The sequence below is a fragment of the Brachycentrus maculatus genome, unplaced genomic scaffold (assembly GCF_059751285.1).
Source record: "Brachycentrus maculatus isolate JH-2025_06_01 unplaced genomic scaffold, ASM5975128v1 h1tg000018l, whole genome shotgun sequence".
NCBI classification, from domain to species: Eukaryota; Metazoa; Arthropoda; class Insecta; order Trichoptera; family Brachycentridae; genus Brachycentrus; species Brachycentrus maculatus.
In genome coordinates this window covers 810720-834486 of record NW_028280772.1, presented here as the reverse complement: position 1 = coordinate 834486, position 23767 = coordinate 810720, and the positions used below count along the sequence as shown (strand labels likewise).

The 23767-nt window shown below is 34.9% G+C and overlaps 1 protein-coding gene across 2 annotated transcripts in view; it reads left to right on the top strand.

Annotated features, from left to right (window-relative positions):
- Positions 1 to 289: 289 nt before the first annotated feature.
- MESK2 (misexpression suppressor of KSR 2) overlaps positions 290 to 23767 on the top strand; it is a 177740-nt gene continuing 154262 nt past the window's right edge. Inside the window, exons 1-3 of one of the 2 annotated variants that reach the window (XM_088267329.1) lie at positions 290 to 405; positions 9859 to 10071; positions 15079 to 15159. In XM_088267329.1, the coding sequence (XP_088123455.1) occupies positions 9860 to 10071; positions 15079 to 15159 (293 nt within the window). In that variant the 5' untranslated portion in view covers positions 290 to 405; position 9859. The remainder of the gene's footprint in view (positions 406 to 9858; positions 10072 to 15078; positions 15160 to 23767) is intronic. The other variant, XM_088267337.1, reaches the window with a different exon arrangement.

Below are 23767 nucleotides of genomic sequence, written 5' to 3'. Positions count from 1 at the left end.
ACTGGCTGTCAAAATGCTCAAGAATGTATAACCTCAGCGAAAAGAAATGCAGAAGTATATATCCATCTTTGTCAGTCCCGCCCTTACGAAGGAAGAACGAAAGCAAAAGAGCTAACTCATCCGCTTGTTTAGAAGTACGAGTGAGCAAAGTCAAAGAGAGATAGCGTGTGTTTTGTAGCGCGCCATCTTTATCTTTCGCTAGTTCGGAAGTTTTAAAGTCGGTAATTGTACGTCTGTAGCTTGCGATCCGCAGTTTATTCTACAGCGAAGTTCGCTCTTGTTCAATCGCAGTCGCGTTTCCTACTCTATCGAACGAGGTGCTTCGTGAGATTCCCGAGAACTTCAAGAACATTGTGTCACCGGTAATTGTTAATTATTTAATAAAGAAACCAGGAAATCTGAAGGTAAGTGTAAATTACATTATGAATTTGATAAATCTCTTTTAATTACCGATGCATAACGCTCTTTCGATGTATGCTATTTATAATATTAGTCACATCTATCACACACGATACACCCGCACATTAATTTTTTGACATAAAGAAATAATACGCACGTTTGTTAGTACTAATGACTTACAGAATGTTAATATATGTTTATTCTACCAATACACATGTGTATTTTTCTTTCTTCCGTACACCTTCGATACATAAACGAATTGAACACAATGTTAAAAAATAGTTCTATTTTAATTATTCTATTTGCGTTGTCTTGTTAACTTTTAATGAATTTATTTATTTCAATTCGATTTGTTCTTTGTTAGTGAAATTGTGAATTGTATTTGTATTTATTATCTTACATTGCGACCGAGTTTGCGGTTAAACGCACTATACAAAGCATGTATAATAAATATGTATAAATAAAGTTTTTACAGGACATCCACAAATGTTTGTGCAATCCAAAAGAAATTAGTCAGAAGGTAGGACTACTTTTATGTAATAGGAAGGTACTAATAGATTAGTAAAATATCGACAGTCTATAACTTACCTTTTATCAGATGTAATATATATTTCTTTAAAGTTGTAGGAATAATAATATTTTTTTAAACCTAAAGGCCATACAAAAATTTACGGAAATTTTCATGTCTCAATTACTCCTGAAAAATAGATTCTTCAAGGATTTTTTACGAGTGAAGGTATGCATCCACGAGCTATTGTATTTCTAAATAGAGTTTTCTCAGGACATCTACACGTATATGTGCAATCCAAAACATTACAAATTAGTCGAAAGGTAGGTTTACTTTTGTTTAACTTAACTTATGTAATAGGTTGGTAATAATCGATTAGAGAAATTCGCCATTCTATAACTTACCTGTTCTCAGATGTAATTTTATATATTTTTGTGGGAATTTTAATAAATGATTTTTTTAAATACCTTATTAAAAAAAAACGTAACGATTTTTCGACGACTCAATTACTCCTGAATAATGAGTTCTAAAGGCATTTTTACGAGTGCACGTATGCATACGCGAGCTCTCTAACCTCATGCTGCTGTGATTTTAATTTTCTCCTTCCAATTAATCACAATTCCTCTTCCATTTTATCTCTAATATAGCGGTAATTACTTTCACGTCGAGCTCCTTTACTTACGTCATCACATATATTTAATTTTTATATATATCCAAGGAACTGGAGCGCAGGACTGATCGCACTTTATTCATAATGTAGTAAAACATTCGAGAAAATGGACTACGGTTGCTGGGTAGCTTTGAAAAGGAAAATGATAATATCAGCAGTGGCTAGAGCACTCGGGGTTGCATACCCGTACTCGTAGTCATACTCACGTCCCTTTAGGACAAAAGATGTAGAAAGTCCTTTGAGGATTATGTAAGACCATCGACATTATGTAAGACAATTTGTATTTATGAAGCAATTTTATATAGGTCGGTGGTTGTCCCGTGGTTATTGTCGCAATCTCCTACTCTACCACAACTTGATTCCTATTTTTAATTACGGGCCGCTTAGGCCCACAAAAACTGTATGAAATTGAAATATTCTTTAATATTATAAAAACACAAAATATTAAAATAAAATGGGTTCAAAGGTTGTCCGTTCGAGTGTTATTTTTCGCATTTTAACGTAATTAACAGTATTTATTTTTTAAATTCTGTTATTCATAAAAACTCTTCATGGGAAAAAACGACAGGTCTTTTAAAAGAACCATGTGCTTATGCAAATAGGAATTGATTAAAAAAAAAACAGGCCGGTATAATGCTAAGCACCTATTCAAATTTATTTGCTTCATAACCCCCAAAGTAGCCTTACTTGTATAGCCAGTGAAGGGGAAACGAAAAAGACTATTCGTTTTTATTTTATTTTATTGTAAATTCTTTACTTACGAATGGTGTATTGAAATAAAACTGAGTAAAAAATCTACAAAAAAAAATATTATCTTGAATAAAACTGTTTTAACGTACTACTGCGGAAAACAACATCATTTTTACTTTTCATTTTTAAAGTTCTTTAAGTATATCGAGAGAAGAGTGAATGCAGGAAATATAATAATGGTGCTTTAGCCTTCCCTTCTCGGTGTTGTGTACCTACAATGATTTTCAATTTCAAACTTTTTTTATAAAATACAATATAACGTTTAATTTTTTTGCTAAACGTCCAATTTTAAGGGAAAACCTGTAAGTAAATGTTAAGTACATTAGTGGAATTCGATTTTCGTAAATATGTTTTTCTATCTTATTTTGTTAATACACTATTCATATGTAAAGTCTTAACGTTATTAGAAATATACTCCTATAGCAGCTCGCTAATCCGCACGGTCCGTTATCCGAAACGCGCTGTAATCCGAATGATTTCGCGGCCATTCATTCAGTACCCAAATAAAAGTGCAAAATAAAGAGGATTTTCACAAACCGAAATTTCCTTTTTGAACACCAGTTATGTTAGTAGGTCCAAAAGTAAAAATTTGAGTTTTTCAAGCTAAAATAAAAATGTAAAATATTCAAACGAATCATTCAGGTACCCAAATAAGAGGGTAAAATAAACAGCATTCTCACAAACCAACGTTTTTTGAACACCAGTTATGTCAGTAAGTTCAAAGAAAATAACAGATTATTTCAAGCTAAAATAAAATTGTTAAATACTTAAACTATTCATTCAATACACAAATTAAAGTGCAAAATAAACATCATTTTCACTTATCAAAATTTCCTTTTTTTCTGTCATTTTTCTCAAAATGCTCAGTAATCCGAACGATACACCGCACGTTTTCCATTCAGATTAGCGAGCTGGCAACGTGTGAAACACTACGTTGCGACACTTCTGTGTAAATTTTATATTCCTATATACAGTAAAACTTCGATATAACAGACTAATTGGGGTGAGGGAGTGTCCGTTAAAGGCGAATTTCCGTTATATAAAAATATATTAATTTTTGTTTTTAATGTTTAAAATATGAACTCTGTTTATAACAAACAACGTCAACAACGCAAAACACAAACAAAATTATATTTGTTGATATATTATTAGATTAAAACCAATATTTTTAGCTTTTCCACTTTATTTTTATTTGACCAGCGACCGGGTTTCGTCGTTACCGACATCATCAGACTGGTGATGATGATGTCGGTAACGACGAAACCCGGTCGCTGGTCAAATAAAAATAAAGTGGAAAAGCTAAAAATATTTGTTTTAATCTAATAATATATTAAAATGCAATTCCATCACGAAGTGTCAGTGGATAATATAAATCTATTATATTTGTTGTCTTGGAACAACACTCGTCGTGTAGTGACTTTGCTGTTTGATATCGAACGCGCTTACTTTCGGTAATTTTGCTTAGAAAAATCAATCAAATTTTGGTAGCACTTTTCGTGGTAAGATCATATCTCGATGATCTAATAACATTATTGACTATTCGTCAAATAACGAAGTTCAACTATATTTTACGCATTTTCCTAATTTTAGAGAGTTGATTATAAAAAAAAAACTGCAAACTTCAAAAGTGAAAACAAAAATTGATTCCGTTTTCAAAGCAGGATTACCGAAAGAAAGCGCATCGATATCAAACAGCAACGTCACTTCACGACGAGTGTCCGAAGAAAATAAATAGAATTTTGTTAATTTTTGTATTGTTTATTTATATCTACATACAGTGCTCATATTTCCCTTTTTTTTTAAATATATTTATTTACATATATGTAATTAACATTACCCTGGACTAGTCCATGAAGTGCATAAGTGATCACTTTATCTTCATGATAACACTGCGTCAATACGATGCAGTGCCCTATGGACCATTGGGTGCGGATTTATTTTAAACCTATATTATATAACGGACATTCGCCTTTAACGGACTACATCTCCCCTTAATTAGTCCGTTATATCGATGTTTTACTGTAATTGACTCTCCAAAAAATATGTAGGAACAATAAACAAAAATAATAATAAACAAAAATAGCCCGTCTGCCAGGCAGAAATTTCTAATATTGCACCGTAGTTTCTGAATCGATTTTTTGGCGGTTACTCCCATCTGCCTCTGCGCTGGGGCAATATTGATTTTACAATTTTCTTTCCGCGTGCGACTCACACTATCCCACCTTAGCGAGTTTTACAATAAACCCTTCACGAATGCGGAAAAATTATTTATTTCAAATTTTATTCGGTCATTCAACTCCAAATGGGATAATTTGTGTACACGGAATAATAATATATTTATTAATAATAAAAATAAAACCCTTATCCGCACCCCAATGGTGCATAGGGCACTGTGTCTTATAAACGCAGTGTTATCATGATCGTTTTACACATGAAGGAAAGGTGATCAGCCCTCCGCTTCAGGTACCAGTCCATGGTAATATTGAATAAATATTAAAGTGAAAAAATCACTTATATTTATTTTTACCCCCCTTGGGAATCGAACCCGGGACCTTTAGAACGGTAGCCGAGCGTGCTGACCATTACACTACGGAGGCGGACAAAATATATTTATTATTATATATTTATATATTATTATTATATATTTATGATATATTTATTATTGCTTATAATATCAGATGTTAGAAATAGATTTACGGAATGTCTTAAAGGAGACGAAGAAGATTTTTTAAACGAAGGGAATATGCAGTTTCAAGACTTAGAGCATAAAGTAAAAGTTCCATTTTGTTTTCATGTGCTCTTTACGTACAATGATACAGACTGAGCCATATTACTGTGGTTGGAAAAGATACTACCAGAGATCCAAAAACAAAGGTCAAATGGTTTTGGAATATTTCAGCAGGATTTAACCCCTGCCACAAATTTAAAAAAAAAGATGATTTTTTACACAAAAGCAATGAACTGTGTTGGACTGGTCAAGAATTTTGCCAGACATATAACTAATTGAAAATCTATCGGCAATCTGTAAAAATCAGCTCTCTAAAATTGATTGCATTACAGTGGAAAAGCTCATTTTGCCTCATAATTCAGGTATGGTTTCGAGACGAAAAAATGGCATCCACGTGCCCAAACGTTATATAATAGATGCCAAGAAGAGTAACATCTTTGATTGAGCCCAAATGAGATCATATTAAATATTATTTTGTGATATAACTAATAAACAAAAGATTTTCATTTTACGAATAACAGCAAAAAAGTTTTGTTTCCATTAATCTGTGATACTGTAATTACGTACATTGTTTTCTTTTCTTCATAAAAATATGTATTAGGCCATGTAAGAATCCGAATGATGCTAAGATTGTTTGGAAAAATCATTGGTGTAGCGTTCTTCTATCTCCGTGAGAGTTAGACAGTTAGTTAGCTTACATATCGCTCACTCCTTTCAAGAACGTCATAAATCAAAAAACTTAATTTTTCAGGAAAGCGTTTTTAAAGTTGAAAAATATAACACTATGTATTGAAAATAAAAATCAAGTCACTTATTGAACTTTTTACTGTGCAACAGATCTTTTTAGGTAAAACCTGAAGGTTTTTTCTTCATTTGAAAAATGTTAAGGATATTAAAAAAAAATTTAAATAATACCTTTTCTTCAAAATGCAAAAACAACACTTTCTGCCCTGTAGCGGGTAAATATTAAGTTAAAAATATGCCTCTTTTGCTGGGATATAGTACATTTTCTGGGCATTCCGAAAACATGCACAACTGAAAATCGACGATTTTTGATATATGACGTTCTTGAAAGGAGTGAGCGATATAATAGTTATCACAATACTCGACATAATTAGGCAGGCACTGTAGCTTAGTTGGGTAGACGCTGAACTGCGAAACTTTCGTCGCGGGTTCGATTCCCGCCAATTGCAAAATGAATGCAAGAAAGATTTATTTTCAATTGTTCTAGGTGTTTGTGATGTATTTTTCACATTTATTTTCCCTATCCTTACTTTCCTACCTGCAGACAAGACTCTAAAATAGACGCTTTGCGGGTTACTACTTATTAAAAAAACGAAAACAAAAAAAATCTATAAGTATATATCGTAGTCGTACAGGAAAAAATGACCCACTAACAAAACGTAAAAAGTTCAGGAGGGCCATTTAAGTGACAATACACAATGGTCACAATAAGTGACCATTTTTCAGGGCAATATTAAGCTAGTAAGATATCAAGTAGTCAATGATCACGTTTTTGTAAAAAAAAGCACTTGCTCACTTTCTCCTGTATGACTACGATATATATATTTACCCCGATTTAACGTAACATGTAATTTATATGTGTATTTATTTATTGAATAATTTATATCTCGCTGTTTTCGTGAGATAAACCATATAAGTATACATACACACATGTATGTATAGTAAAAAACTCAAAAATTCTTTAAAATGTTGCTATTTATTGTACATTGTGCCTTTTTTCGTTACCATGTCTCATACTAAAATAGCAAATACCGAATAGGGTAACTTTTTCCGTGGCAGCGATCACACCGCGCTCCGCTTCTCGCAGATCGCCGAAGTTTGGCAGTATCGGGTGCGGTCAGACTTGGATGGGCGTACTTAAAGCCCACATTTGCTCCGTAATCCCCCGTAACTAGGTGACTTATCCGTTCTGCCCCTGCGATTTTCACCACGTGATGTAGCCAGTAATTTACTACACGATTATTGCAAAAACACGTTTTTAAAATCGACCATTTCTTCGCGTTTCCCTCCGGTTTCCAAATGCAATCTGGGGTTTTAAAGTACAGTGGAACCTCTCATAACGAGCGCCTTTCATAACGAGTAATTCGCATAGCGTGCAAAAAATATGTGATGAAGATTACCCATAACGAGTTACAGAGAAAAGTCAAGTCCCCTTTTCACGACATTAACTTGTGAGCCGGGACTTCCGCCCCAGTCAAAACAAAAAATGTTTCTATAATATATTATTTTCTGACATCACAACAAAGAATATGGAAGTCTGGGCATTTAAGGGGCTGACGACCGTCATAGGCTGGTTTGAGTGATCACTTTACACACGTGTAACATTCACCAATTCTACCCATTATTGGCAACTTCATCATCTGTGATGAGATGTCAAAAAATTATATCAAAATAACTCGTAATTGTAGATAATCCAGATTCGTGAACAAGTATTTGGACACACTCAAAATGTTGTAAAAAAAGTTTTCGCTTAACGAGTAAGATTCTGGAACGAATTATGCTCATTATAAGAGGTTCCATTGTATCATACATCGGAAGATCGCAGTCGACGAAGACTATTTTAAACTATAAGTATATATAATTGGATTTCTTTTTCTTTTTTTAGCTAAGGCAAATTAAAAGCACTCGTATGAATCTTCTCGTATTTTTTTTCCGCTAACCTCTACTTTTAGAGACTTGTCTGCAGGTAGGAAAGTAAGGATAGGGAAGGTAAACACCCAGACCGATTTAAATTAAATCTTTCTTGAATTTACTTTTCAATTAATATATAAAATCATGGTTTTCAACCCCTACCTAGTTGTGTATATAACATAGAATTTTGTCTACCCTCGCATCTGTCTGATGATGTCGGTTACGACGAAACCCGGTTGTCAAATAAAATTAACGTGGAAAAAACTACATATTTGTTATTTTATTTAAATATTTAAAAAAAATAATGTATAAACGCAACACAGATAATTAGCTCCAGACTTTTTATTCATAGGATTTTCTTATGCACTGGATTGTACAATACATTGGATGAAAGTAGGAATTTCTTTGGTGTACATTGAGAATTAGTGAATTTACGAGATGAGTGGCTTACCAACCATTTAACTGGTTTGCAGGGTCAGTGATATTTGTTCGATGAGTAGTACGGTGTACGAATGAAAACATATAAATCAAACAACAAAAAAACGTGTTTTGACTTTTTTACTGTTTCTTATTTAACTTTTTTTTATTGTTTTTTAATATATTTTTCTGGTTGTAACATGATGAAAAATATCTTCATACCACAGTGAATATTGTGTTATATTGTATACTCATATACAGGGTATGACTATGTAGTAATATTTTTTTATGTTTTTAATTCATATAAATATATGCACGTACTGTAAAATGTTGAGAAAGTTTTATAAATAAATTATACATTATACGACCTGCGTATTTAAAAAAAAAATAAAGTTACAAGTACGTTGTTAAACTATGAGTCATCTACACAAACACATACACACATACAATCATAAAAATGTATGCATGAGCATGATACGATGATTATTTTGAATACTGGGCAACTAAGCTCTTCGCTTATGTAGATCACCAGTAATCTTACTTTACACTAGTCAGTATGTCAGCTTCTTCTGTACGCAGCGAACGGGGAACTCCAGCTTACCAGGCTGCCAACTAGAGCAAACGCGCTGCAGAATGCGAGTGTCCTATTTGCAATAAAACTATATGGTAACATGACGTATTGTTCTATGTACGTGGCCTGTTGTACTTCACTTAGAAGTAACATGTCTGGGTCCTCTTCAAAGTATCCACCTTTCCGATGCACACACTTATCCCGACGGTGTTTTCAATTTTAGAAACAGTCCTGGAAAGCTTCTTTTGTGATGCCCTTCAGTTCTTTAGTCGCATTTGTCTTAACCTCAGGAATTGTCTCAAATCTTCTTCTTTTCAAAGGTCTTTTGAGTTTGGGGAACAAGAATAAATCAGAAGGAACGAGATAATGTGAATACGGTGGATGGGGAAGAACAGATATCGAGTGTTTGATAAAAAAGCAAGTTTTTGGCCAAACACTCGATCACTGTTCTACTTATCCCACCATACTCACTTGATCTCGCTCATTCTGACTTCTTCTTTGAGAGGAAAAATATTCGAGATGATTTCCGAGATCAAGGCAAATGTGACGAAAGAGCTGAAGGATATCACAAAAGGAGTGTTCAGAACTGTTTCCAAAAGTGGAAACGCCGTTGGGATAAGTGCATGCGTCGGGGGGTGAATACTTTGAAGGGGTCTCAGACATGTAACTTCTAAATGAAGTACATACATTTTATTTTATGACGTTAAGCTACGTATTAATTGGGCAGGTCAAGGTATTGTATACTTTTTTCGCAAATTCTGACGCCGCGCAACGCCAACTTTTCCACATCCGAAATCTCGAATGATGTTGTGTGTGGCAAATGTGAACGGGAGAATACAACGAAGTCGGCCAAAAAGGCTTAGCAGGACCAGATCAATCAGAACCTGAAACCTGTTCGTGTCAAAGGTCTACGTAACCGGTGAGCATGTATGACTAGATGCGTGAATGTAAAGGAAGCTGGGAGTGTATGTCAGGACAGACGAGTGTTGCTTTCATCATCTCTGCCTATCCCTGCAGCCTTTCGAGATTTCGGTTTTAGGAAGGTGGCTTCCTGGGTATTATGCGTCGCCTAGCGCAGAGTATCTCTGCCGTCTGAGAAGCTCGAGGATTCTCCGTTCGATGACCATCAGCATATTTATTTTGTGTTTCTGTTGCGTTGGCATGCCTGGCGGCTCACTGGGTGGTTCTTACACATCCCTGGAGCATGTGTACCGCGGGACCACTCTTCCCCACCCCAAGATGGGTGGAGGGGGTGTGTTGGAGTCCATAAAGAGGGCTTTCGCCTCCGTCCAGCAGGCGAACGGAGGAGGATCCGACCCGCTCATCGAACCCTCGGACTCCGCCCTCGTCGATCGGGCCGTTGTTGTGCAAAGGTATGGTTATCCCGGACCCCCGGCTGGATGGACAATTGGACGTCGGCAGAACACGCAAAGCGAAAACCACAACGAAAATCTTTCAAATTCAATTCCTTCGAAACCCTTATCTTGGCAAGTTTATATAAATATGCAATATATATTTTTTAACAGACGATTTTCACATTCGTTCGCCTTCTAAAGGCACTTTTTGAAACTATATACGTATTGATTAATAAATGCCCTACAAAGGTAAAATATTTTTCATTAAAAAAAATATTATAGTTACTAACAAACAAGCATTAAATTCATCTAATCAATCTGTTTTAGTATTATATGTACCATTTATATCGTGACATAGTTGGGTAAACGCCCGACCACGAATCAGACGTCACGGGATCGATTCCGGCCAATTGCAAAATAAATTAGAGAAATATTTGTTTTCAATTGGTCTGTGTGTTTGTGGTGCATTTTTCATATGTACTTTTTCAATCTCTACAATCCTATTTGCACACAAGCCTTTAGAAATGCTTTGCGTGTTAATTTATATATATATATATAGTTATAATAAAATAATTGATAGTGACACCCCGATTTAACGTAACACGTAATACACATTTTTGGTTCTATTGCGTAACTCCAGTACGTTATTCGAATTGTTAGTTTTAATTTTTACTTCGTAATTAACAACATATATGATTGGAATAATACATGTATAAAACAAAAACTTTTCGGAGGTTTTTTTGGTAATTTCAACTTGTCAAGATTATTAGAGTAAATTATAATACATGTAACGTCTGGTATTTATTTAAACAACATCACACATAAAATCTCAACTAGACGTTGCAAGGAATATTGTCTTAGTAAACACGAGTATACACCGTTCCTGACAAATGTTGTTTTGAAATAACCTTTCGATTAAGTCAATACGAAAGCAATATCGTTTGCGCTGACGTAGGAGTAAAGTTCTACGTCTGCGAGTCGCACTCAGAGTTTTCATTAATTTTACGATTTACATAACTTACGTCACAGTTTGTGTAACTCGGGGTGTTGTAGATAGAACCAGTTGGTAGTCGTATATTTTGTGTGAAACTACTAGTTAAATAGATATATAAAAATAGTTTAAAATATTATATTGTCAATAATAAATGCGATAAGATAAGGGTTGAAAACAAATTATTTCTAGATTAAATAAAAGTTTTGAAAGTAAACATAAGAATCTCACGAGAAATACATTTATTTATTTATTATATTTTTTGCTTTTCAACGGAACGCTTTTCTATAGCACTCCGTGAAAGGAAGCCCTGATTATATTTATTTTCATTCATATTTGACTTTAATGATTTCTTTTGAGATTCTCTTTTCCTTTCAATAACTTTAATCAAAATTTAAAATCGGTTTATTTTCTGGTTTCTTTGGCTTGGTGTTCTGCAGCCGGTCGTCCAATTTCGGTCGCAATTCCTCAGTCCTAATAAGAATGGTGGCGGAACCCTGTGGTGGAAGTCTTCGGTGTCTTCAAATTGTGTATCCCAGGTTTTTCCATAACATCGTTACTTTGTGCTCACGTTGACTATGCTTGGCTTGTGTTGTAACTTAGTGCCTAAATATTCAGCTCGTTGACTTGCGTGCCTGTGTTCACCAGGCTATGTTGGCGGTAGTGTAACTACCAGAAGGGTCTCCCATGCCAAAAAGGTTGGCGATGAGAGGCCAAACGAAGCGGAAAATAAGGTTGAGACAGACCCTTTGTCCTCGGAAGCGCAGGGCCAATCACTCTGACTCTTTAAATAGTCATATTACGATAAGTCCTCGAAAAACCTCGGACACTGGCTTCTATGGCACCCCCAGACCCGGCTGTGTTAGTAGGACTTGCGATAGTAAAATGGTTCGTATCCAACAACTCATATTTCCACATTGGTAAAGATATTCACGCGACTCGTATGATACAAGTTAAACATCCTAGGACTGAGCGAGTCGCGATGGAAATGATCTGGAAAGAGGTTGTTGGATACTAGTATATGTCTGCGCTCAGGCGAAGTATGATATCACCGTCAAGGGGTGGCAATTCTCCTTTCATAAAGAGCAGCAAAGGGCATGGTCATTGGGAATCAATTTCCGAAAGGCTCATATACGTCACCTCTCAAACGGCTGATAGTTCTGTCACTATTCTACAGTGCTACGCGCCTACCAAAATTACAGGTGCTCAAACAAAGGATGCCGCCCTCTACGACTCTCTCCATGCGGTCATAGCATCTCTCACAAGAAAAGACATAGTAGTACTAGGACATTTTAACGCGAGAGTTGGAACGGACCCACCACTTGTCCCAATGGTGATGGGAAAGCACGGCTATGGGCAAGCCAATGACAATGGAAAAAGACTCGTAGAGTTCGCCAGTATCAACGACCTTGTCATTGGCGGTACACTATTTCTCCATAAGTCCATCCACAAGTACACCTGAATCTTCCCAGTTCTCGTCAGAACTTCGGGACGCGGATCTGACTTGGGAAGATGCAAGGGAGCTGACAGCCTACAGAAAAGTCTGGAGATAGTTTGTGGACTCCATATGCTCCACCTAGGGAGCGGATATGGTTTAATAATAAACGTACTAACCGGCGAGAGGTCCTTGATGTCAGGTCCTACAGAGGGGCCGAAATTCGTAGCGATCACGAGTCACTCGTCAGAAAGATCTGTCTGTAGCTCAAACGTATGCCGAGATGTCCTCGGCGGAAGAGAATCAACTTAGACACGTTGAAGAGAGCCGAAATAAGATTGAGATTTAAGAAAACGGTCGGACGTGTCCAGAAAGAAGCCGATCATCAGTCCATCCATGTTGACCCGATTGAGGCATACTGGGCCAGTCTTAAATCGGCTCTCAACTCTTCCGCCAGTGAGGTTTTCATCCCCAGGATAGGGGGAAGATCCTGTTGGATGTCTGACGATACTTGGAGAAAGATAGCTGAGCGCGCACACCTTATAGCTCTGAGGGACAGTGAAAGTGACTCCTACCAATTGGAGACTCTCAGAGATGACTGCAGGCGCCAAGTATAGTTAAACGATCATGTAGACTCGATAAGCGCTGTTATCTCAAATGTCTTATCGCAACAGGCTACCCAAATAAATTTAACTAGCCAAGCCAGGAATATAGCAGTTCTCTGGCGATGTGTTTTGTAGAGAAGGCGTTTAATATGATACTTAGGCGTAAGAAGCTTATGGCGTACCCACGAAACTAGTGGAGCTAATTAAGTCCCTAGGCCTTAATACCGAGTGCCGTATGAGAGTTGACGATGTTGTCACGGATTGGTTCGGGGTCTCTGGCAGCTGACAGAAAAGCCTGAAGACAGTTTGTGAACTCCATATGCTCCATATAGGCAGCGAATATGGTTTAACTAAATAACTAACACAGAAAATTAAATCAGTGCAAGTCAATGCGCTTGTTTTTTATCATTCTCATTTTTATCATTAGCAACTGCGTAAATACTTATCAGTTATAGCTTTATCTGAAATGTACAATATCCCAGCAGTATGTTCAATGGCTTTGGTTGTAATGTACACGTTTTCCGGCGCGTAAATATTAGAGAACTCATCAAAACGTCAATGTATCTGTAAAATTTGTCAGTTGTTCTTTAGTGTAGTGATTTACCCAGTATACGAAGACTCGAACGTTAATTCGTGTTACACTGAAGAGGGTTTGAGTGAGGCAAACAACGTCGATATGGAAAGGTATACAAAGAGAATACATATCAAATTACTAGTTTTAAACTATTTCAAACCTAACATGACATCTCCATGTAGTTTATTTAGTTTATTTAGTAAGAGTTTTCATCTATTTTTTACTGTGTGAAATAATTTATTTGAAACATTTTTACAAAACATAAATCATATCTTGAATGTGACTCGACATCGTAATTATCATACCAAATCGTGTTTGGCTCAACATTACATGGTAAAAATTCTAGCATAATATAAAACAAATCAATAATATAAACTGCACTATTTTAATACAATAAAAATTCTAGCATAATATAAAACAAATCAATAATACAAACTGCACTATTTTAATACAAAATAAAGCCAATTTTTGTGTTTTTTGTAAATTATTGAAAGTATTTGGTGGTGGGTGAAATTCTTAAAATATATATAGTGCTTACTGTTAAACACCACAATTTTGACTTGGTATAGCCTAAAACTAGTTAATGCGTGATGTTTTGCTTAGTGTTGCACTATGCTGTTGCTTTTTGACACTGTAATTTAGATTTTATTACACATTTAACTAACTGATTTAGATTAAAATGATTTTATAATACAATAAGTCTACCAAACAATTGTCAGACCCGCACTCCGCTATGGCACCAAATGCTGGACGATGTATAACACTTACTATAGGCAACTAGAAACAGCTGAAATGCGAATGCTTAGCTGGTCAGCTGGAGTGTCTCGTAGAGACAAAATAAAGAGTTCACGCATTTGTTGGAAGCCTGGCTGTAACTGACATCAATTGTAAGGTAAAAGAAAGGCAATTAGGATTGTATTAGATACATGGAACGATTGCAAACCAGGCGATCGCCATGGATCTTCCTCGAAAGACATCCAAAAATAACAAAAAATTCATGGATACTACAGAATGATAACATGATTCAAAGTCATGTATTAGGCGATGTCGTATATGATCGAAGGATCTATAACCTAAGTACGAGGAGAGCTGATCACAACAGTCTACAAAGACTATAAGTTGAGATGGAACCATGAAGAAAAATAATACAATATATGCAAAATGTTAAAGATTATGTATTATTAAATCGCTTTAATCTTAAAATTAATTGATTACATATACAGTTTTTAGTGACGTTTTATAATGATTTTTAATCTCAAGATATAATTATTTTCAATGCGATTTAAACACATACTCATCTTAACTGACATTTTATTAAACACAATGAGGTAAACATGATAACCCTTGAACTGTTTCCTTACCAAGCATCGTATGAAGCTAGTTCCGCTTGCTAAATCTGGTAGTATTGCGTGTGTTGCAGAAGTACTTCGTTGCAAATCCAGAACTCGATTCGATCTCCAAATATGCCCACCATTCTCGCCGAAGAAGCTGCCCTTTTGGGGTAAGTTATAATAATGAATTGTAACAATTATAATGAACTGTATTTTGATTATTGTGTACTTTTATATGTGTTTTGTTCGGACATTTTGACAGCGAGAAACTTGCGTATTACGCACACCAGATTGTATTGTGAACTCCGTTTTCTTTTATATTCTAAATCTCTAAGATTCATATGGTATAGGTATGGGTATGCCACCGAATGCTTAATTGATCAATTTGTATCAAATTATATCAAATTGTGTAAAACGTTGCATTATCATATACTTGAAAGGGGTCACGTCGGGAGTCGGAATAATCGGCGGGAATGAGCAGGTGCGTGAATGTGGAAAAGTCGAAGAATGTTTGGTGTGACGTTCCATTTTCTCTGCCTACCTCTGCGGAAAAGTGACGTGATGATTAGTTAGTTTTTTATGTACTATATTTTAGGCGTGCGGTGGTTTGATTTTGTGAGGAATGAAGAGATAAGGCGTAGGACGCAGCAAATCTTGGTCACAACTGTCGTCAAGAAAAGGCGACTCAGTTGGCTTGGCCATGTACTCCGCATGCCTTAATCAGAAAAGGCATCAGGTTCGCGTCGTCCAGGACGATCACTGCCGACAATTCGTCGGTAGCTCTCGCCTGAACTTCGGGTCGCGGACCTGGCTGGAGGGTGCGAGGTAGCTAGCAGCCGACAGAGAGTTTGTGGACTCCATTTGATCCACATAGGCGGATATGGTTTAAATAAGTAATGTACGAAGTTCGCAGCTTAATTCGGTGTAAACTTTATTAGCTAAGCCAACATAGAGGGTGCCTTAAATCGCTTCTTTCAATACCTACGTAATTTGATTACATAATACATTTACATGAGACAGTTTGTGGACTCCATTTGATCCACATAGGCGGATATGGTTTAAATAAGTAATGTACGAGTTCGCAGCTTAATTCGGTGTAAACTTTATTAGCTAAGCCAACATAGAGGGTGCCTTAAATCGCTTCTTTCAATACCTACGTAATTTGATTACATAATACATTTACATGAGACAGTTTGTGGACTCCATTTGATCCACATAGGCGGATATGGTTTAAATAAGTAATGTACGAGTTCGCAGCTTAATTCGGTGTAAACTTTATTAGCTAAGCCAACATAGAGGGTGCCTTAAATCGCTTCTTTCAATACCTACGTAATTTGATTACATAATACATTTACATGAGACAGTTTGTGGACTCCATTTGATCCACATAGGCGGATATGGTTTAAATAAGTAATGTACGAGTTCGCAGCTTAATTCGGTGTAAACTTTATTAGCTAAGCCAACATAGAGGGTGCCTTAAATCGCTTCTTTCAATACCTACGTAATTTGATTACATAATACATTTACATGAGACAGTTTGTGGACTCCATTTGATCCACATAGGCGGATATGGTTTAAATAAGTAATGTACGAGTTCGCAGCTTAATTCGGTGTAAACTTTATTAGCTAAGCCAACATAGAGGGTGCCTTAAATCGCTTCTTTCAATACCTACGTAATTTGATTACATAATACATTTACATGAGACAGTTTGTGGACTCCATTTGATCCACATAGGCGGATATGGTTTAAATAAGTAATGTACGAGTTCGCAGCTTAATTCGGTGTAAACTTTATTAGCTAAGCCAACATAGAGGGTGCCTTAAATCGCTTCTTTCAATACCTACGTAATTTGATTACATAATACATTTACATGAGACAGTTTGTGGACTCCATTTGATCCACATAGGCGGATATGGTTTAAATAAGTAATGTACGAGTTCGCAGCTTAATTCGGTGTAAACTTTATTAGCTAAGCCAACATAGAGGGTGCCTTAAATCGCTTCTTTCAATACCTACGTAATTTGATTACATAATACATTTACATGAGACAGTTTGTGGACTCCATTTGATCCACATAGGCGGATATGGTTTAAATAAGTAATGTACGAGTTCGCAGCTTAATTCGGTGTAAACTTTATTAGCTAAGCCAACATAGAGGGTGCCTTAAATCGCTTCTTTCAATACCTACGTAATTTGATTACATAATACATTTACATGAGACAGTTTGTGGACTCCATTTGATCCACATAGGCGGATATGGTTTAAATAAGTAATGTACGAGTTCGCAGCTTAATTCGGTGTAAACTTTATTAGCTAAGCCAACATAGAGGGTGCCTTAAATCGCTTCTTTCAATACCTACGTAATTTGATTACATAATACATTTACATGAGACAGTTTGTGGACTCCATTTGATCCACATAGGCGGATATGGTTTAAATAAGTAATGTACGAGTTCGCAGCTTAATTCGGTGTAAACTTTATTAGCTAAGCCAACATAGAGGGTGCCTTAAATCGCTTCTTTCAATACCTACGTAATTTGATTACATAATACATTTACATGAGACAGTTTGTGGACTCCATTTGATCCACATAGGCGGATATGGTTTAAATAAGTAATGTACGAAGTTCGCAGCTTAATTCGGTGTAAACTTTATTAGCTAAGCCAACATAGAGGGTGCCTTAAATCGCTTCTTTCAATACCTACGTAATTTGATTACATAATACATTTACATGAGACAGTTTGTGGACTCCATTTGATCCACATAGGCGGATATGGTTTAAATAAGTAATGTACGAGTTCGCAGCTTAATTCGGTGTAAACTTTATTAGCTAAGCCAACATAGAGGGTGCCTTAAATCGCTTCTTTCAATACCTACGTAATTTGATTACATAATACATTTACATGAGACAGTTTGTGGACTCCATTTGATCCACATAGGCGGATATGGTTTAAATAAGTAATGTACGAGTTCGCAGCTTAATTCGGTGTAAACTTTATTAGCTAAGCCAACATAGAGGGTGCCTTAAATCGCTTCTTTCAATACCTACGTAATTTGATTACATAATACATTTACATGAGACAGTTTGTGGACTCCATTTGATCCACATAGGCGGATATGGTTTAAATAAGTAATGTACGAAGTTCGCAGCTTAATTCGGTGTAAACTTTATTAGCTAAGCCAACATAGAGGGTGCCTTAAATCGCTTCTTTCAATACCTACGTAATTTGATTACATAATACATTTACATGAGACAGTTTGTGGACTCCATTTGATCCACATAGGCGGATATGGTTTAAATAAGTAATGTACGAGTTCGCAGCTTAATTCGGTGTAAACTTTATTAGCTAAGCCAACATAGAGGGTGCCTTAAATCGCTTCTTTCAATACCTACGTAATTTGATTACATAATACATTTACATGAGACAGTTTGTGGACTCCATTTGATCCACATAGGCGGATATGGTTTAAATAAGTAATGTACGAGTTCGCAGCTTAATTCGGTGTAAACTTTATTAGCTAAGCCAACATAGAGGGTGCCTTAAATCGCTTCTTTCAATACCTACGTAATTTGATTACATAATACATTTACATGAGACAGTTTGTGGACTCCATTTGATCCACATAGGCGGATATGGTTTAAATAAGTAATGTACGAAGTTCGCAGCTTAATTCGGTGTAAACTTTATTAGCTAAGCCAACATAGAGGGTGCCTTAAATCGCTTCTTTCAATACCTACGTAATTTGATTACATAATACATTTACGAGTAACGCTAACAGGGGTTGTGTGTAACGCTTCCCGTCGTGTCTTCTAGAGATATCTATGTAGCTCTGGCTAGATCGCCCGCAATGCCGGTATTTTCGAGATTAGTAGGTGTAATCGGATTGAGAGACACGCACTTACGCGGCTTCTTAATAATGTATCCTAATAATAATAATAATAATATAGGTCACCTCGACACGAAAATTATTCAAACGGAGTATAACTTTATTATGCTGTGTATATTAACAACATTTTGAGTGTGTCCAAATACTTGTTCACAAAATCTGGATTATCTCCAATTACAGGAGTTATTTTCATATTATTTTTTGATATCTCATCAAAGATGAAGAAGAATATGGAAGTCTGGGCATTTAGGGGGCTTACGACCGTCATAGGCTGGTTTGAGTGATCACTTTACACACGTGTAACATTCACCAATTCTACCCATTATGGACAACCACACCACTCAAATTCTTGGAAGTTCTATATATATGAACCAATTTAGAAACCTTGTTCATGAATCACTAGAACTTCACTAGAGACATCTAGTATATATTACTTGTATCTTTGGAGCGCAATTCGTAAAAACCAATAAAATATTAACATTTTAAATTATTTTCATTATTTTTTCTGAGACTAGATTAATGACACTACGAATGACATATCGATATTATAGGTATCTCAACTTGATATGTATGGTACATGTACACAAAATTAATGCAATATGGTTGTTCGATAATGGGCAGAAAAGCAAAACATTACACAAGTGTATAAAGTCATTACTTAAGCCGTCGAGTGCCAGGTCGTAAGCTCCGAGATGCCCACATTTCTATCTTCTTTCGTATGAAAACGATAGATGGTCATAAGCCCTGTAAATCCCCAGACTGCCATATTCTTTATCTGTGTTGATATATGAAAAAAATAATCTGGAAGACGGTGGAACTCTGATCATTCCAGGGCGTACAACCTGGCATTGGGATAACTAAAGTGATTATTTTATTAAAATTAAACACTTGAATAATCCACTTTATCGAGTTTTATTTTTGTTTACGACTAGTTTCGAAAACGACAATTGTTTTCATCTTCTGGTACAAATTAAAACTAACGAATAAAAATATATTTAGGTGTATATATAGGTTAATAAATATAGGTAGGGGGGTTAAGGAACAACATTTTTTGTAAAAGGAAACATTGATAATAATGGTGACGTATTTTGAAACAGTATATTATTAATTATTGTTTTATCTGAATTTAAATTTTTATGTATTTCTAAATTTTCTAAATTATTCATGACTTGACCTTTATTTGTAACACAGTGTAATAATTTAAGTGTATGAGAGTCAAATGAGTGGTTAGTTCAAGTGTTTAATTTTAATAAAATAATCATGTCATTCCACAAAGTTAATGCCGAATCAATAAATAATATAACTAAAGTGATCATTCTATACGCTTGCGTAACGTTCACCATTCTGTCAATTATTGAACATCCATACTCTATTTTTTCTTCAGCATCATCAACCAATTTTTTTTCGCTTAACGAGTAAGATTCTGGAACGAATTATGCTCGTTATGAGAGGTTCCACTGTATGTGTGTATATATATATATATATATATATATATATATATATATATATATATATATATATATATATATATATATATATATATATATATATACACATATATATATATATATATATATATATATATATATATATATATATATATATATATATATATATATATATATATATATATATATATATATATATATATATATATATATATATATATATATATAAAACAGCCGTTTTAAAATTGTTTATTGTTAATTTATCAAACTCTTCCGAGAGTATTATTAATCAGTTTAATAAAAGCGCACTGTAATTGGTAATTTACAAAAATGACGAATATTTGTTTTACGATAAATATAATGTATGTAAGATAAGAACATACCTACTTAAACATACTTGATATACTAAATAAATAAATAAATATGTGCGCATAATTGAATAAGTACCATTTTTACGTTTCATTTTCTTATGTCGAGTCTTCAAAACGTTACTTTCTTTGTTGATACAAATGTGCAATGGACAAGAGGCTACATTTTCTTTATTAATGCTTACAAAGTTGTGCTTTGCATTCTTCGTGTATTTATTAAACGACATAAATATATTTTACAATGTTTAATTTTTTTATAAGTGAGTGTTTCTGCCTAGAATTTTCACTCGTGAATTACATGAAATTATAGTAACTCTAAACATAAAAAATAAATCTACTCACGAGTAGGCATAGTCTTTAAAACTTAAAAAGTTGAAGCCTGAGTAGGGCCATGATAGGCAGTGTTGCATAAGCCGTAGCTAGATTTCAGAGTCAATTGGACGTTAGGTAATTCAAAAAATATATTGGTACCTGAAGCGCAAGAGTGATCCTTTTTTTGTTTCATAAACGATCAAATTCACATTGTATCCATTTGATGCAAGTGACCTATGCACTGTTGTGTGTACATTAGAGTCTCTAGTATTAGGGACTGTACTACCCTAGTAACTGTTTAGGAGACTATTATATTTTATTATTTATTGATTTATATATATATATATATATATATATATATATATATATATATATATATATATATATATATATATGATTTATATATATATATATATATATATATATATATATATATATATATATATATATATATATATATATATATATATATATATATATATATATATATATATATAAATATATGGCAATCTTCGTAATTTATTCTCTAAAAAAATTGATTAGCCATTTCGGTGACATCCTCTGGCTACCCTCAGGTCGCCAGATCTCACTTCTTTTGACTTTTTACCGTGGGGGTAACTCAAAACTAAGGTGTATAAAACCGACCCCGCGATGATCTCTACCTTAAAAAAATGTACCTATCGTTCGCGAAATTAATGGCATCCCGACGCCACTTCTCTAGCGAGTGGCGTGGAATACTGGAGCCAGATTCAAAGTGTGTGTCCGACGTGACGGTCTACATTTAGTCGAAATCATTTTTAAGAAATGAAAACCGGACTTTTCTTCTTCTTAAAATAGTTATTGAAATAAATGTTTTATCCTTTGCAGTTAATTTTTTATTAAAATTTTAAATCCGCATTCTGCCACCGGCCATGATAGTAAGTCAACTGCGATGTTCCCTCATTCTAATTTTTAGATTTCTCTCAGTTTGGCCAATGTATTTTTTGTAGTGTGACTAGTTTCGAGTCGTATGTAATAAAATAAAACTCATTAAGTGGTATTTTATAAGTTTTTTATTTAAAAAAAATGTCAATCTATTCACCATTGCTTGTACATTAGGGTAAACAAAAATATAAAAAGTTTTTTTTCCTTTTTTTTTTGTTTTTCTCGTGAATGGTACGGTATCGTGAATCGATACAAGTTCACAGAAAAGTTTTGATATTGAGCATTAAATATGAATTTGTTAGAGAACGTGCTAGAATAATGCTTGCCTGGGATTTATATCTCGTCGAGAAACTCTTCCATGTTATATAATATTATATTTGGATCAATATTGTCTTAACTGTCGCAAACTTCCAAATTGTTAAAAAGGAAGGGTATATTATAAATAGTTTTTGAAATACCTTCGTGTCAAGTCTTTCACTCGCGAGAGATACAAAGCACACCATTATGTAAGATGTAATATAATTTATGTCACATATAACTCAAGAAAGAGTGTGTATTGTTTGAATTTAAAACGAAAAAAGTATCGAATACCGATAAAACATTTTTCGTTTATTTTTTGACATCTCATCCAATATGAAGAAGAATATGGAAGTCGGGGCATTTACGGGGCTGACGACCGTCATACACTTTACACACGTGTAACATTCACCAATTCTACCCATTTTTGACAACCACACTACTAAAATTCTTGAAAGTTCTATATATATATATAAACCAATTTTGAAACATTGTTCTTGAATCACTAGAGACATCTATTGGTGAGATGAAAAGAAGCTGCAGAAACTCTTTCATTAGTGTGTGAAGTCCGAATCCTGGATTATAATCGCACACATGAGAAACGCCATAAAATATAATTTTCATTTTTATTATTAAAGCTTATAATTTGACCAGTTAATTTATTTACAACATTTTGAGTGTGTCCAAATACTTATTCACAAGTCTGGATTATCTCCAATCGTAGGAATTATTTTTCATATTAAAAATATGAAAAATAACTCGTATAATGTGATTACTCCTGCGCTTCAGGGAACAGTCCAGGGTAATACTAAATAAATTTTAAGGTTTAAAATCACTAATATTTACTATCACCCCCCTCCCCCTGGAAATCGAACCCGGGACCTTCAGCACGGTAGCTAGACACGTTAACCATTACACGACGAAGGAAAGCGGGGAATATTATTACAGTAGTATTTAGCAAGTTAAATTTATATTTAAAATGTGTAGATATTATGATAAGTTGACTGCCAATCAATGAGCATTTTTCAATGAAATTCCATATCACCATTATTTTTATAAGTTTTGGAACCACTGGGCGTTTTTATTGATGTTTTGCCAAGTCGGGGTTTTGTAGTCATTACTTCGACACACATGGGCTTAAAAGTTGAATGAGTCTGAAGTTTGTAGGTGTCGAGGCGAGGGTGGTTGATTTTTTGCTCGGCGCGTTGTCTGTCTGCTTGCGTAACCCTGCGGACGTCTCCGATCGATCGTGGCCCGCGCCAGAGCGGAATTAGGATGATGATAAAAACGGCCAATTACCTGTACGGCCTTGTCAAAGTAATTAACCCCATCATCCTGCCACTAACCTTACGGGCGCTTGTCCACTACCCGGAATTTTACCGTACGGCAGTCCGGTTTTGAAAAATGAAAGCGACTACCACAGTTTAGCATGATCGAATTTACGCGCAACGTGTTCACGCACCGATCAAGAGCTCCGATCCGAAGAAAGATGGACAAAAGCGCAAGCCAATCCAAGCCCTTAGGGCGTTTGTCCACTACA